Source organism: Ischnura elegans, chromosome 5, assembly GCF_921293095.1.
Source record: "Ischnura elegans chromosome 5, ioIscEleg1.1, whole genome shotgun sequence".
NCBI classification, from domain to species: domain Eukaryota; kingdom Metazoa; phylum Arthropoda; class Insecta; order Odonata; family Coenagrionidae; genus Ischnura; species Ischnura elegans.
Window position 1 is genome coordinate 127,749,723 of NC_060250.1, and position 16,204 is coordinate 127,765,926.

The 16,204-nt window shown below is 39.3% G+C and overlaps 1 protein-coding gene across 1 annotated transcript; it reads right to left on the reverse strand.

Annotated features, from left to right (window-relative positions):
- Positions 1-202: 202 nt before the first annotated feature.
- LOC124159540 lies at positions 203-15,455 on the reverse strand. Its single transcript, XM_046535419.1, has 2 exons — positions 15,347-15,455; positions 203-1,399 (listed from the first exon to the last, which is right to left on the reverse strand). Exons 1-2 carry the CDS (start codon positions 15,374-15,376, stop codon positions 521-523), a joined length of 909 nt encoding a protein of 302 aa, XP_046391375.1. The 5' UTR covers positions 15,377-15,455; the 3' UTR covers positions 203-520.
- Between the last annotated feature and the right edge of the window lie 749 nt (positions 15,456-16,204).

Consider the following 16,204-nt stretch of genomic DNA (forward strand, 5'->3'; position numbering starts at 1 on the left):
TCTAATTTTTAGTCAGTTTGTCGGGAAACTTAGCGTTATAATCCGGAGTTTGCCTATTATATTCTGGAGGTCACTGCTGACTGGAATACCTAAAAAGCTCGGTTACCAACACTTTTTTGTTGGTCAGGCAGTTTTACTTGTTTTTATAACGCGAACAAACACGTTTCATCCTGTTTCTTCCCTTCAAATTACAAAATGAGTATCATCTTGCAGCAAATTTATTGACTTTTTTCTGAGAGCGTACAGCAAATGTATGCACTATTTTCAGAGAGACATCTAGTGTAAGAAACCAGCAATTTATTCTATTCTTTAATGAATTAATATCTAATTTAGAGCGATTCAAAAACACAAAAGCTGCTGCGGATGGAGGACCTTACTGCCACCGCAGTCTTATCGTATGTTTTGCCGATTCTTCCTCTTGTAACCGTCCTTGGCTTGGCTCGGCGTCGGTGATATCATCTTTTGACGTCGTCAGTGTATGAAGTTGAGGGGGCGATAGGATCGGAATTACAATCCCGAATCACGGACAGGTACCGTAGGCACAGGAACTGAACTCAGGGTCGAAGTACATTCCATCATCACATTCACAATGTTGTTTAATAAATCCATTAGTGTCACTCTTGCAGATGTAATAGTGATGGCAATCTACTGGATCTTGAAACTCGCCCAACGATTCACATTCAAACTTTGGTGGTTTTGTTGTTGTTGTCGGATTGATGCACGAGCCAATCTCGCAGATTGAATCTTGCGGATCGAAGTACTGCCCTGGGCCGCAAGTTCTGTGTTCGGCAGTCATAATCCCAGAGGAGTTGATCTCGCACTGATAGTACTTGTGACAGTCCTGGGGGTCGGGGAACGATCCAAGTTTCTCGCACTTGAACGGAGGTGTTGGGGTCGGAGGCTCCTTTGTTGGCGTTGTGGAATTTTGCTCCGGATCCGTGTTCGTTTCAGTTGCCGTAATAGTAGACGATTCCGTCGTCGTACAATTAGACGATTCCGTCGTCGTTGTTTCCTCATTGCCACACTTGTTGCCACAGTTATTATTTTCACTTTCATCAGAAAAGAAAAGTCGTTCCTGCCGGTCGACCAACGATGAATTGTTGACGCATGGTTCATTCGGGTCCACATCTGAAAATATACATCCTTCACTGCATGTACACAGTTCCTTTTTGAAACTGCCATCAGTATTTGGTGTGCAACGGTAGAATTCGTCGCTGGGTTTGTCTCGATTAGCTGCGCAGAATCCTAAGTTATTGCATGTTAAGTGGCCGGCGCCGTCTGTTGAGCAGATAGGATCATCTCTCTGTTTCTCTCCTTCCTCGCCTTTGACCTTCTGACCCTCGTGCGAAGCGGGGTTGTAAGCGCGGGGTAAACTGTGCGAGGCGGTGAACGCCAGAACCTGTGCGGAAAAAAATGAACGATGAAAGGTTTTTATTAAATGTAAACAAGGTTCCCGAAGGTGGTTGCGCAGTAGTAAAATACTGGGACGGCGTAGAAACTCTCCACTTCAGTAGGTACCAACTATTATCACAGAGTATTTACAGAGAGGACAAAAGCGCTCGCTTCCATAGAAATGTTCTAACCGGGAATGCGGATTAAAACGGAAGAAAGTATAGGTGCTGTTCGGCATTTCAGAATTATTTCGGCAATTAATTGCCGAGCACCATGCAAATACACCTTTTTCGGTGCCCTTCTTCTGTTCCTCATGCATGATAAAGGACTAAAGAACGAAACCCAGTGAGAAATGGATCATCGAATCTACGTCGATTCGACGTCGAAGTACTCATCGATAAAACGTCGATGGTAGCACATCGATCGATGTCTATATGGTCCGAAAATCGACGTGTTTTCGACGTCGAAGCCATCGACGTGTTTTCGACGTCGACGCCATCGACGTGTTTTCGACGTCGACACCATCGACGAGTTTTCTATGTCGACGAGATATCGTCTTTTTACCTGCGATTCCTACTAATAATTGCGGAAATATACATCTTTTCGGCTAATAAAGAGCATCTATTGCTGCGCCAACGACGTATTTCAATCGAGCACGTAAAGTCTAAACAAATGAAGGCTGAAATAAATTTGTAATGGTGATTTGTAATCTTAAGTCCTTCGTATTCATCTTCAATAATAATCAGAAATCCTTGAGAAAAAATGTGAGGTGTTGACATCTATGACGCGAGTATAAAGGTATCGAAATGAGGTAAACGTAGTCACAAAGCCAAGCGTATGCATATCACATACCACGCAGGAAAGAAGTAAGAACTTGGACGCAAATAGAAGGTCCGGCGTATGTGGCAAATGTGTGAAAATGGAAATCTTGAACACATTAAATAGGGGAAGCTAATCCTACCTGTCATACAGCGGTCCAAAAGCAGACCGATTCCGAAGTATGGAAGACGTAGTGAAGCTTGTCTTTACTAAGCGACGGAATGGCATGCCTTTTTCGAGGATTAATACGAATCCAAAAGCTCATTAAGTTTCAGAAGGATTTTAAATACCAATAACAGGATTTAGAGCTAGCAAAGTTTGTCGCGCAAAATAAATGCGACATTAAATTTTCTATACGGCGCCGAATGTCTCTGTTCCGAGTTTACTGCGAAGAACTAACAGCATGACGACTAACAGCTCAACTGATATACGCAATCGAACTTCAACGGTCAAGTTACAGAATTAAAAGGAATCAAAGATTGTTCTCGGAGATTAAAACTAATGTTTATGGATAAATAAAATAATTATTTAATTTTATATTTCTTATTTAAGACACATATGTTGTAATAGCGTCTCACCGTTATTTTTAAGACATTAAAACTACATCACTAAGTCCTCCCCTCAGCCAATCAACACGCTGACCCCGCTGGCCAATGAGAATAACACGTCGAAAAAACGTCGATTGAACAAATAAAATCGACGTCGACCACATATCGATCTATAGTCGTCGAATCGACGACGATTCGACGTAGATTCGATGATCCATTTCTCACTGGGAAAGCTTCACGTATTTTTCTCAATAAGTAAGTTTGCTTGAACCTTACCCAACTAGCTAGACATCACTGAATCCGCTGGCTAAATTTACTGAGAACATGGCTAAAATGCGCAAGGGTGATAACACCTTAAAGCCCCCTCTGTCCACTCTGTACATACTGTGTCCTATTACAGGGGAAACAGGCATGGAATGTCAAAGGAGTGTTTATAAATTACTTCAATAATAATTGATGCGTAAGCAGTGTATTGTAAGTAGTGGAAAAAATGACAGAATTACATTTTGCTAGATCTTTCTGAGGAGTTAGCGTTGTGGAAAATGCAGATATAATCAACGATGTTTAGCGAGATTTAGTGGAACATATTAATGATAATTGAAAATTAAAAATTTTTTATGTCCACAGTATTTATTATTGTACTAAGCCTTTCAGCGAACCACCTTCGCAAAGGTAATATAAAAAGAAGACAACAATGTTGAGGATGTCAGAAAAAAAACTTGTATCGATGTTCAAATAAGCAATCTTGTATTTCATTGTTGCTTGTGCTGAAAAGGCATTTGAAACAGGAAATTTCTATTTTACTACATTAAAAAACGTGGGTAAAGAGGCCGATTCATTGGGTAGATAAGATGGGAGAAATCAGAGAAGATGGCTGCGATATGTGAGCCTCGCTGTGTGGTTTGCTCCGATGGGGGTAAAGTAAAGGGTAGTTTCCTTCATCAAAGAATACGAAAAGCATTGATTGAGATTCATTACCCACCATTAGTGTATTCATAATATACAAATTATTTTGTTTTACAAATCCCAGTTCAGACGAATGCCAATGATCAATTTAACCGCATTTTAATAGTCTTAATAATCACCTATGCCTACGGTCGGAAAGTTTCCTTCGTTTGATAAGGTATTAATAATCCTTATTTAAGCCAAGCGCTACCTGTTAGCAGCCTGAATCGCTGCATTGCACACATCCTCGCCCCAAGGTCACCTCACTTTGCGGCAGCAGGAACTAGAATGACGTCACTCGGACTTTTCCCAGCATTCATACTTACAAGGGGAATACACGACCTTCGCATCGCCGATCGAGCTCAAATTTTGCGAATCGGTAGTTTATGGGAACAAATGTAATATGCCGAAGCGAGACGATGCACTTCTCGTAAAATTCTGAGAAAAAAGCAATTAAAAATCGTTAAAAATGAAGGTGCGCTATATAAGCTGTTTTGAACACCCATTTTAAACAATAGGGCGTCAGCCCAGTGGATACGGTGTCCGACTGTGGAGGTGAAGGTAGCGAGATTGATGCTCGCTCAGGGAATTTTTTTTGTGTTAATTTTTAAGAATTTTATTGTTTAAATTTTTAAAGTTCGTTTTCTTATCTTCGTTACTACTATGGAATATATTTTTAAAAGGGTTTTTAAAAATATTTAAATCAGGAATGGATCAGCTTAGGATTAGGAACTGAGGATGAAGGGTGGATAGAAACCCGGCGTCGGCATTAGCCTGCTCTTAACGAAAAGCGCCAAGGTGACCACGGCTTAGCGTCCCATCCGACGGACGGTGTACTGCTCAACTAGTGTAATCCACATTACACGCAGGGATTGATTTTAGGAAATCCCCCTTAATTCTTTACCGAGATTTGGATGTGGAAGGCCAGTACACTGCCTCACCACTCCAGTTAATCCTTTATTTGCAATTTTCAGGATGGAACTCAGCATAAAGACATGCAAAGCAAAGTGATTTGCGGCACCACGAACAAGTAGAAAAGGCGTTTTTTCCACAACTGCAACGACTGTCCATAATTTTTGAAGGAAAACACGTCATTAACATTTACGAAAAATTAATCTGTTAGAAGAATAGAATAATTGGGGAAAGTTTTGCAAATTTTTTCCCTTTTTCGCGGCCGACGGGCATGAGCGGAAAGGGGTGAGGTATGTGTATTTATGACCGGAATCACTTTTGTATGTGTTTGGTTTGTTTTCTGTTTTTGAGTTTATTTGTTGTGTTTTATTTGTCTGTGAGCATGTTTGTTTTTGTTTTGATTTTTTTTGCTGATTTGATACTATGGTGAGGAGAGATAAATAGTAGATTGTTAGGCAGAGAGCCATCTTGGAGTGAATGTACATAAGATACAGAGTGTCAAGTGATATTTTCCTTTGGTTTAAACGCTTTGATACGTTAGTGGTACACACTTCTTTTGAACATAGAGACTCTATCCTTGGATATTCCTACGGATGAGTTAACGTGTGCGTGGCACTATTGCTGGGAGCTGCTCATCGATAAAAATTATATTAGCTGCGAACCACGCGTTCAACATTCCGATAGATCAGCCTTTTCTGCTTGTTCGTGGTGCCGCAAATCACTTTGCTCATCATGTCTTTATGATGAGTTCCATCCTGAAAATTGCAAATAAAGGATTAACTGGAGTGGTGAGGCAGTGTACTGGCCTTCCACATCCAAATCTCGGTAAAGAATTAAGGGGGATTTCCTAAATTCAATCCCTGCGTGTAATGTGGATTACACTAGTTGAGCAGTACACCGTCCGTCGGATTGGACGTTAAGCCGTGGTCCCCTTGGCGCCTTTCGTTAAGAGCAGGCTAATGCCGACGCCGGGTTTCTATCCACCCTTCATCCTCAGTTCCTAATGCGAAGCTGATCCATTCCTGATTTAAATATTTAAAAAAACTCTTTTAAAAATATATTCCATAGTAGTAACGAAGATAAGAAAACGAACTTTAAAAATTTAAACAATAAAATTCTTAAAAATTAACACAAAAAAAGTTCCCTGAGCGAGCATCGATCTCGCTACCTTCACCTCAGGCGTTCAAAACAGATTATATAGCATACCTTCATTTTTAACGATTTTTAATTGCTTTTTTCTCAGAATTTTACGAGAAGTGCGTCGTCTCGCTTCGGCATATTACATTTGTACCCATAAACTACCGATTCGCAAAATTTGAGCTCGATCGGCGATGCGAAGGTCGTGTATTCCCCTTGTTAGCCGTCGCGTTTTCGCGCGTGTGAAAATTTTCACTTTTCCTTTAATCGCAAAAAATAGATATCGTTATTTGAAAATCTAAAAGTGTGAAATTCGTACTCCAGGAGTAATAATCTTTCGATTAAGGCAATAAAAAAATAATAATAGGAAACCACCCTATTCGCGCAGTGCGGTCAGTCGCGGTGTAGGCACTTTTGGGCCCTTTGCTGACAAGGAGACTTTGCCTAACTGATGTCAAGAAAGAAGATGAAACCTTTTTTATTTGAAAGTAGACACTTAGATAGGAATACAGTCGAAGGGTTTTGTCCAAATACGCCCGGGTTTGAGAGAAAAAAGCATTTAAAAATTGAAAAATATGGTCACGTTGAATTTAATTTTAAAAATTTCGCTCATTGTTTAAAAGCGATTTGGCCGAGTGGTAGCGTGCCGGGCTCCTGCTGTGAGAGTGATGTGAAAGTCCAGGGTTCGAGACTTGATGAGAGCAAATTTTTTCCAGTCTGTCACCTCCTCCATTTTTTGTAATCCGTTCCATCCTCATCTAATTTGTTCATTTAGGACGTTTTACAATTTTTTTACTTGACTGTTGTTTGAGAATAAGCCGTAAACTGACATTTTTGTCGCTAGCTAACCCTTACTTCGAATTAATCTTTCCGTGCCAAGGTTCATGAAAGCAGGAGTGGTAAAACTGTGGTGCTGGCTTCGAAGTGAAGGGAACTCATTTCCAAAGCAAAAGATTTTAAACATATTGTCTCCAGAGAGTCTCCCAGGTTCCTGCTGTTGTAGTATTTAGAATATACAACAATTTTCACTCGTCTACCTATATGATCACTTTGGAGTATTTCAAGTGCTAGACGTCGCTATTTCTCTTCTGACTGTTGTTGCTCTCCTGTAGTCTATTTTTTTACCTTGGTAATAGTCAGGAAATGCCCTTATAACATAATTTATTTTGCTGAATAACTTTTGCCGCATGTATTTTGTTGCCAAGAACCTATTCAAGCGAATTTGATTTACCGGAGATATTGAGTTCAAAGTTAAAAGGCTAACATTTTTGTGTATAATAGGATTTTGGAAAGTAAGAAAGAAATTTTGTCCTCAACACCTGAATAGTTGAAGGGCTAGACGATTAGAACGAAGTTTTTTCAACACATAGTAACCTGGATAGGAGGTTGAAGTACCATCTATATTTTTCGTTGGAATAGTAAGTCTCCATAAAGCCATTTTTGGGCACCCTGCCGACCATTATTCCCTACTCCTCTTGCCCTAACCGATCGAAGTGCGAGGTATGCTTTCCTCCCACAAAATTACTCTCCTCTCATTGGCAGAGTCCTTATTTCCGCGTATATAGGTGCCTAGAGATTTTAAACAAGCTGTATAAGCTGGGGAACGAATTGTCGGTACATGTGAACTTTTAATTACCTGGAATATACTACTCGGCCAACTTAAAATTGGTTCATGGCCTGAACCTGTTGAGGTCGATGTCGATATGATAGTACTGTTTTTAGTTTGGCTTGTCGGCTCGTCCCTTCCCTTTTCTTTTTTCATGGCCTCCCCATACTCCCGTTTTCCTACATTTCTTTTGCTTTTTCCCGTAGCACGATATTATTCGGTTTTCTCTTGCTTTCATTAGATTTTATGCCCACGAGAAATCTCTGTCGCGTAAAGGACCATGAATTGGAGGAAATACCTCCATAATATAAAGCACAAATATATAAAATTGAATAATCTGCAATTGCCACTGCCTTCTCCAATTTTTCATTATTTATTTATTACTTCGCCTCTTTACAGTAATTTGGATGATAATTGTAATAAAACAAGAAAATCAATTGATTGAAAAGCACCATGCTCTTTCTATAAATCTGCTACCTGAATATTTGCCATTGTGTTTCTTTATATCTTCAAGGAAACATATTCCCCTTAACTTTTTTAAACAATTCAATTCTCTACTAACTTTGAGGCATATCATGCATACCTCAGCATATCATTGAACGCTGGTTAGGACAACTGATGATGCACGATTGAATGGATTTTTATTCCATCCTCATGTGAGAATATCTTTCTTTTCCCTTGAAGGAGGAAGGTGCAGTTCTGGTTTCGTGCAATAAACTGCTTTACTTTCCTGTAAAAATATACATCGCACGGTTGGCTTACGGATGTGCACTTCGGTGGTATAGTTTTTACGCTGTACATCGGTTCTCATTCCTCGTCGATAAATAGTTCATCATAAATGGCACTATTTTTTTGTCCCCCACAAATCAATAAGCAATAAAAATGTATTGTTTTTAACACATGGCCGGAGAATATTTTGGCGAAGGTTTTTAGGAATGAAGTTTAAAATGAGGAGGACGGATTAGCCTGTTACGTCTCTGACCGTGGCCAGTCGGCGCAGTCCCTCTGTAGAGCAGTCCTGTGACCCTTCTTCTCCCGCGCATCTGGTTGCCTTCTTGTTAAGGTTACTCTTAATCTTCCATATATAAAATAAAGACGAACATCGTGTTAATTAGAACACTTATAACTCGAGAACGGCTGCAGCGATTTTAATGATATTAGGTTCTTTGGATTCGCCTCAGCCCCGGATAACAAATAGAACATTAAAAAATAGGAAAAGTTAAAAAAAAAATCACCTTTTTCTTAGGGATGTGGAGATTAGGAGTTGTTAACACTACAACAATTGATAAGTTGGTCAAAACCACAAATTAAATCATTTGCTTTGATTTCACCAATTAAATGAATGAACTTCGCAACAATATAACATTTAGGCTGTAAAATATATTAAAAATATTGAAATTATATTTAAAATATTTAATTCGAGCTAATTGTAAGCCCAGCTCGAGTTGACATTTCACCACCGTGTTTGTAAACAAATCTCCAAGCAATTGTTGACAATCGGTAATGTCCGTATTCCTGTCGACGAATCGAGCAGTTTGATTTCACTTCCTCGGAATATTTGCAAATTAGTTTCATCGGAAGGTTAGCTCGTGAACAAAGTGTTCCCGAATATGATTGATCACCTAAAAATCACAAATGGTTGATTTAGCGAGCAATTTTGACGGCCTAGAAAGAAGATGTGGATGACTCAAACTAAGTAAATCAGTATCTAGTTGGTACTCTGCATGAATTCAAATCTTTTAACAGTGTAATAAACGAAGACGAAGTCATCAACTATCTATTTGAATATTTTAAGTCCTTGGACGTACCTGGCTTACACCAGCACGATTTACAGCTAAAGTTAGGCTCTGTGTTCATGATCTTTCGAAATCTAAACCAACCAGAACTACCCAACGGAACGCGTTTGGCGATAAAAAAAAGCTAAAATTGAATGTGATTCAGCGACTGCAATGGCAATGACAGAGTTTGCCATCTGCTCCGACGCATTGATTTTTTAACCTATTTTTAGATTCGTGCAATTTCATCTGATCGTCTAACTAATCAGTTCATCTGACATGAAATCTGTTTTAATGGATTTATAGAACGCAAATATGTGTTTCGTCTACGTATATTGTTTACAACAGTGACAGTTTGTTCAAGTCCATGATGTTATCACTAAATTTGTAACCATCCTAATTATGAAATTAGTGAATTCTTTTCTTTACGTATCTTAACCATTCATAACTTCTTGACCGTCACCGTCTTTTGTTAGATGCTTAACTCAAGTGCGGTGATACTTAAAATTTCAATGATACCTAATACTTTTCCTACGAAGTGTGTGGAGACATTTTGATTGAATGGTACATTTATTTTGATAAAATAAATTCTAGCTATTCTCGTTTTGAATTGATGAAGTGATCCTTAACACTTTGCGTTCCATGGACGTAATATTACGTCCTGTTAATCTTTTTGAAGATTGCCATGAACGTAATAATACGTCTTTCTATTTTATTGACTTTGTTTGCGAGAAAGGCGTAATATTTCGCCCGTGGTACTTTTCTAGTTTATTGCTTAGTGGTTTTGTTATTTCAAAAATCACCTGCTTGATGTAAAAAGAGTTCTCTTAATGTCTTGAGGACGAAAACTCCACTATAGCTACCGGCACCCTTATCTCAGCCTACTTTGTGTGAAATTTCTTTGAAGGAAAGAACCGTTCGTTTAGGGTGCAGTGACCCTTTTTGTCATCCAGGATTTTGAATGCTATGCTTGGAACAATGTATTTTTTTAATGATTTCCATGGCTTAAATAGTTCAAATTGAGCGTAATTAAAAAATATTATGCATTTTTAGTTGGTACATCATTTGTTGCAACTTTTTATTTAAAAAAACAGTAGGTTTTCATCGTTAAATTATGTATTTAAAATTTAGCAATAAATGTTATTCAACTCATTCATAAAGAAGAGCAAAGTCCATTTTTATTGAAATACTCATCGATATAAATATATTTTTGATGCTAATGTTAAAAAGAATTGCGAATTTAGTAAAAATGGCCTGATTTTTCAGAAGGGCTTTAAAATTATTGGCCTGCACTCAAAGTGCTAACGTTCGACATGTGGCCACCATTCCGGTGGGATTTTTCGAAAAGTCAGCCGTTTTGGAGCGAGCCGCTCACGGCTACTCCGTGGACAGGACCAACGCAGACGTCTTGGTGAGGAAAAAGCATTTTAACTGAAGAATAATTAAGGAGGTCCTCATTATTAGCGATCGTTAAAAAATCATTGACAGAGACGAAGGAGATGCGATATGTTCATCCTTTGATTCCTGTTATTTCGAGAAAAAAATAACGTTCGAGAAAGCTCCATGCCTGCTCCTTCTTGAGAATGCGTAAAATTGACGTGGAACGAATGTATCATCACCAAGGTGACCGTCTTCATTGTGTCTGTGGGCTTAATGATGATTTCCTTAGCCTACCCCGTGTTGCAACTTTTAGCAGATCACATGAGAATGTTCTGCAGTCTTCAAATGTGCCGTTTTATACATAATGGCTGCTGACGCTAAAGATCGGCCTAAGATAATTAGAAACCGCTCTTGATCCAATATACGCATAATCGCTAAATATCCAATCGGTCCGCACGGTTAGGTTCACATCTCCTGATGTAATCCAACTTAATTGAGGAGGCCGCATTCCTTCATTGGAAAAAGCTTCATTAACGTTTTCAATTTTTCATGGTGCGTTTTTGTCGGCTATCAAAGATTGCTGCAGCTCGGATATGGGTTCGGAGCGAACCATTTATTCGCAATATTTACTTTGATTATACTATATTTGATTATTCAAACTTAAGAAGAATGGCATTGAAACGTTCCGATTAATTTAGCGATTATCATCACGACTGTATACATTTTGGCTATCGGTCCTAATTATCGATTATTTTCATATAAAATTTCGATCGCTCTTGCCGTTAGTGACGCAGGTGTGTGACTTCGTTAAATCCACTTCAATGAATAGTGGTGGCATCTCGAGTCACATCTCGAGGCCTACTGAAGAATTCTCAGCGATCGTAATATTTCTGGTCGTTACCCTGGGGTAGTCTCCTGCGTAGTGGATGCGGAACTGTTTATTTGTACCTATTTTTAACCCATTGTAACCCAATGTTGCTTCTAAGTAACATCAAACATGTCTACATTTTCAGCTGTATTCAGGAAAGATAAACTCTTTTGTGCCGTAAAGTTTAATGGCGAAAAATTTAGCTGCCACAGTAATAATTAATTATCATAAAATGTTCACATTCATTACATGAGAAGTCTTGAAATTTAATTTCTCCCAGAATCAGCTCTGCAGGGTGTTTCAGAGTCTCCCTTTCCGAGCGGATCGGGAGACTTGACGCGGATTCTACGTCACTTACTATCGGCCAGGCAATCCGTGCGTTTCAGACTGACTTCCTATCGACTCAGGGACGGCTTTCCGATGGGATAGAAGTCCATCGGGCTAGAGGTGCCGGAAACTCATTACGGCTGCGAATGGTGATATGTTATAATGTTGTTTTTCATTAATTATTTGGCTCTAATAAAGTAATACCACTTTATTTCATGAGTGCTGATCTATGTGGATATCATGATAGAGTAATATAAGTGTAAGTGGCTTTAATTCTCGTGTAAATGAGACAATAAATGCGCAGTCTGTATCACTGTCGGTGCAAGTTCGTTTGTATTGTTATTTGGACGAGTAATTTGGCAAAAAGAACGTGAGACAAGTTGGAATGCATGGCGTAATGACTTACAAATATGTAGATAGCATAATGCATTGGAAACGTGTCCGTGTATTTGGAAGTATAACAATTTGTCTAGTTTGATATGATTGTGTGCGCAGCGAAACGAAGGTTAAAAGTTCAATTCCCTTCCGCAGCAACTATTTTTTTTCTGTTGTACTATCGCACGCTGAAATATAATTTAGAAGATATATTTAAAGGTGCAACAATGGTAACTATTTGTCATTTTCGTACCAAATAAAACGGTGTTATAAAAATAACCGAGTACGTGCTCAACAGATAAAAAAACTAACCACATTATTTTGCGTTATTGTAACGTACATAACTCGAGTCATTAATAATAATGGACACTATTCAACCTAATTTAATCGCTGTATTTCCTTCCAGCTCCTTCCTGCTCAAAACGACAGGGTATTACATTAAAAAAAAACTACAGACGGAGAATTCCAAAAATAATTTTACCCCGCAACAACGTCAATTTTGTGACAATGTATCAATTATCACTTATGTATGCCTCACCCGTGAAGTGACAAACCTTGCGGGAGGTTATTTTCGCTGCTCACTGGTCTCTTGAAAATTGTGACGTTTTCTCGTTTCCCGTTTAGGATGACTGTTGACGTCATACCAAAAGCGGAACGCTTTGCTATGATATGCGTGAAATGCACGGAAGATGAGCGTAGGATAGGTTCCCGATCGACTCGGACTGAATCCGTTTCCGACGCCGCCAATCCTATGAGACTCTGAAACACCCTGCTGGGTTATGTAGGGTTAAACTGCGACGCGGATTTTCCCCTAATGAAATCAACTAGAGACCATCTCGGTTTTGGAAATGACTGAGGATGGGATATAGGTAGTTGAACGATCTACGGCCGTTTAACAGTTGAAAGAAAATAAATTCCCCTGGGCCGTACCCTTTTGCAGGGCAAAAAGGTGGATTGGGAATTAGGAAAGATGACCAAAGGAAAAGTAAAAAAAAGTAGAACTAGGAAAATCACGCTCACACTCACGCACCACGCGGATTTGCTAAGAGGAACAAATTTCCGCGAAGGTCTCAATCACACGCACAAGCACACACTCAGGCTTGCGAAGCTTTCGCTTACGCCAGTGACCCACAAAGAAAAAGACAAAAATGAAAATAGGAGACTCACGCTCACACTCACGCACCTCGCGGATTAGTTCAAAGTAACAAAGGTCCGCGCGTGGGGCACACGCACTCACTCACACAGGTTTGCGAAGCTCTCGCTTACGACTGTGACCGCCAAACACTCGGAGGATAAGGATGGGCAGAAGGGTTGCAAGTGCCCAAGAATGATCTCCTGGCTGAGGATGGGAGTGGAGACGCGTGCCAATAAATCAAATCATTCGGCGGCAAGAATTCGATCTGGATCCCTATCCAATCTCTCCGCTATCTCCCTTGCCCATAAGGAGGACTCTCGGACGCCGCCCCTCCCAAAGATTTGAAAAGGGGAAAAAATAAATACCCATTAATTTATAATTATACATCTAATTAGCCAAAGTATTTTTTTTATTCTCATACATCGAAAATGTAGGAAAAATACGCAAAAACCGCGCGAGAAATTCGCATTTGTAGCCGTGGGGCGCTGGCCAGAACGTCCCAATCCATCGCCATGCAGTTATATGAAGAGTGGAAGTGGTGGGGGCTGCTGGTGCTATGATGCGTTTAAGCTTGTACCTTATGTAAGTCTTGGGACGCCGTCCGAGCATGCGCAGAGCGAAGTATCTAGTGATTTGACATCGCCACTACGGCTGACGGCATTATACTGGCGTCTACTCGGTGCTGCAGTGTCGCAGAATACCTTGTTTTGGTTTAAATTTTATTATTATAAATATTTAAGTTATATTATTTTAAATTAAACAAATTTAATACCTAGATCACAAATTAAAAACTCACTAAATTACACAAAATATAAAAAAATTTCACCCCCTGGTGAAGTGTGCCCCCCCCCCCCCCCCCCAGAGCATTTGACTCACTAGCCGCCACAGTCTCTCGGATAATTCGTGATTGGTTGTCGGGAAGAAGTCATAATTTCGGAATGAGCTATCCACCGTGGACCATCCGAACTTACTGTCTCCTAAACTCGTCCAAGAGCGGCCGAAATGACGGAGGGTCTCGGAAAATGACTCTCCGTTTCTCGAAATTGGAAGTGATATGCCAGCTGGTAACTTATGGAATATTTTTACCGCGAAAGTGCTGCAGGAACTTAAAAAAAATAAAAATAATTTGCAATTCTGGCGCGGTGTGTGTACTAAAAATTGCGGGAAATGGACGCATACGTACAAAGTTATGAATTAAATAAAGTTACATGCGAACCAATGCAGTAGATTTAGCGTAGTGGATAGCTTAAAAAGGCATCCGATTGATGAAAACGGAATCGAAGTTGGAAACGGAAAGTTCGATTCCGAAATCTCGGAAACGAGGAGACGTAGTTAATGTATACGGCTACTGGTAGAGAAAATGGTATAAAATAATTTGAGGTTTCAGGCGAGATGGAGTGGAAATGTGACATAACGAAAATGAAAAAGCAGGAGCAATTTCCACAATTTTAAATTTATTGGTACTCCCGGTTTCGCTTTACAGCATCATCAGGTACCCTGGTACCTGATGGGTACATCATCGGGTACCTAATGATGTTGTAAAGCGAAACCGGTAGTACCAATAAATTTAAAATTGCGGAAATTGCTCCTGCTTTTTCATTTTTCAAAATGCTATAAATCGATGGGGCTGGTTGTATGAGGATGTAAAAACACGCACTAAAAAATCAAAAGAAAGCAGAAACGCGTGAGAATGCCAGATTATTTTCTCTGAAATATTGAACTATTCAGTGCGAGGAATACGGTACGAATTATTGGAATTAATTCTTCTTTTTCTCAATAAATAACTATTAGACACAGTGTTAATGTAAATAATGATCTTATTAATCTCAAATTATACACGTATTCGTTGTCTCCTTGACTGATTGATGTTATCCTGTAACTAATCAACAACTTTTAACCCTTGATAACCCTTTTACGCATTCTTTCAATTTAAATTAGCAATTGATTAATTCATTAACTTCAACACGAAAAATGTCTAGGACACCGAATATAAGCCGCTTTGTTGTGTCGCTTGTCGCTTGGACTTTCCATAGAAGTAGGATACGGAGAGCGGTTTTATATCTGATTTATACTATACTACACTTAATGTGGTGGTAGGGTAACACCTTGAATAAAATAGATGCTTACCGTCATAGTCATCACCAGAACCGTCTTCATTGTATCTGTGGGCTTAATGATGATTTCCTTAGCCTACCCCTTGTCGCAACTTCTAGCAAATCATATGAGACTGTTCTGCAGTCTTCAAATACGCCGTTTTATACATAATGGCTGCTGACGCTGAAATCGGCCTAAGATAATTAGAAACCGCTCTTGATCCAACTGACACATATTCATTAAATATCTAATCGGTCCTCACGGTTGGGTAAACATCTCCTGATGCAATCCAACGCAAATGACCGCAAAAAAAACATCCTTTTCATCCGGAGATTTGGAATCTATTCACCTTCGCTGTGATTTGCGTCAATCCGATGTGCGTAAAATTGAAGTGGAAAATTACTGTTTACGTATTGCGAGATAATCAAATCTGTGAATTTTTCGAGGAGCTCGCTATGGGCTCTTTTGGCGCGGGAATAATCTCAATCTCAATGATACCAGATCCGAGTTTTAATATTTTTTTCTTCGTTCCAAGGTTCTATTATTTGAGCAGTATTACAATCCTAATGTGGCGAAACTTTTAAAATCCGGAGTTTCTTAACGTTCGCCAGGTCGAAAAAAACTATTCACCAGTTGGTAAAGCAATTATGTGAAAAAAAACGTTCTCCGAAGAAAGCGCACAATGGTCAATGTGTCACTTTGAGGTAGGGTTTACGTTTCCTGGAAATGTAAACTTTTATTATTATTATTATCACATATATTGTTACAAGTCGGGTGGTAACATAAAATCAGGAATACATTAAGACCAAAATATAAAATGCAAAGTACCAGTTTGGTTGATAGGTTACATCACACACAAAAATATACAAACTAAAGTACAAAATAAAATAC

Bases quoted from the DNA above. Each gene is read 5' to 3' on its own strand.
- LOC124159540 (XM_046535419.1), bottom strand. From the start codon at position 15,376: ATGAAGACGGTTCTGGTGATGACTATGACG. The intron at 1,400-15,346 runs GTAAGCATCTAT...TTTTCCGCACAG, and splicing joins TTCTGGTGATGACTATGACG to GTTCTGGCGTTCACCGCCTC.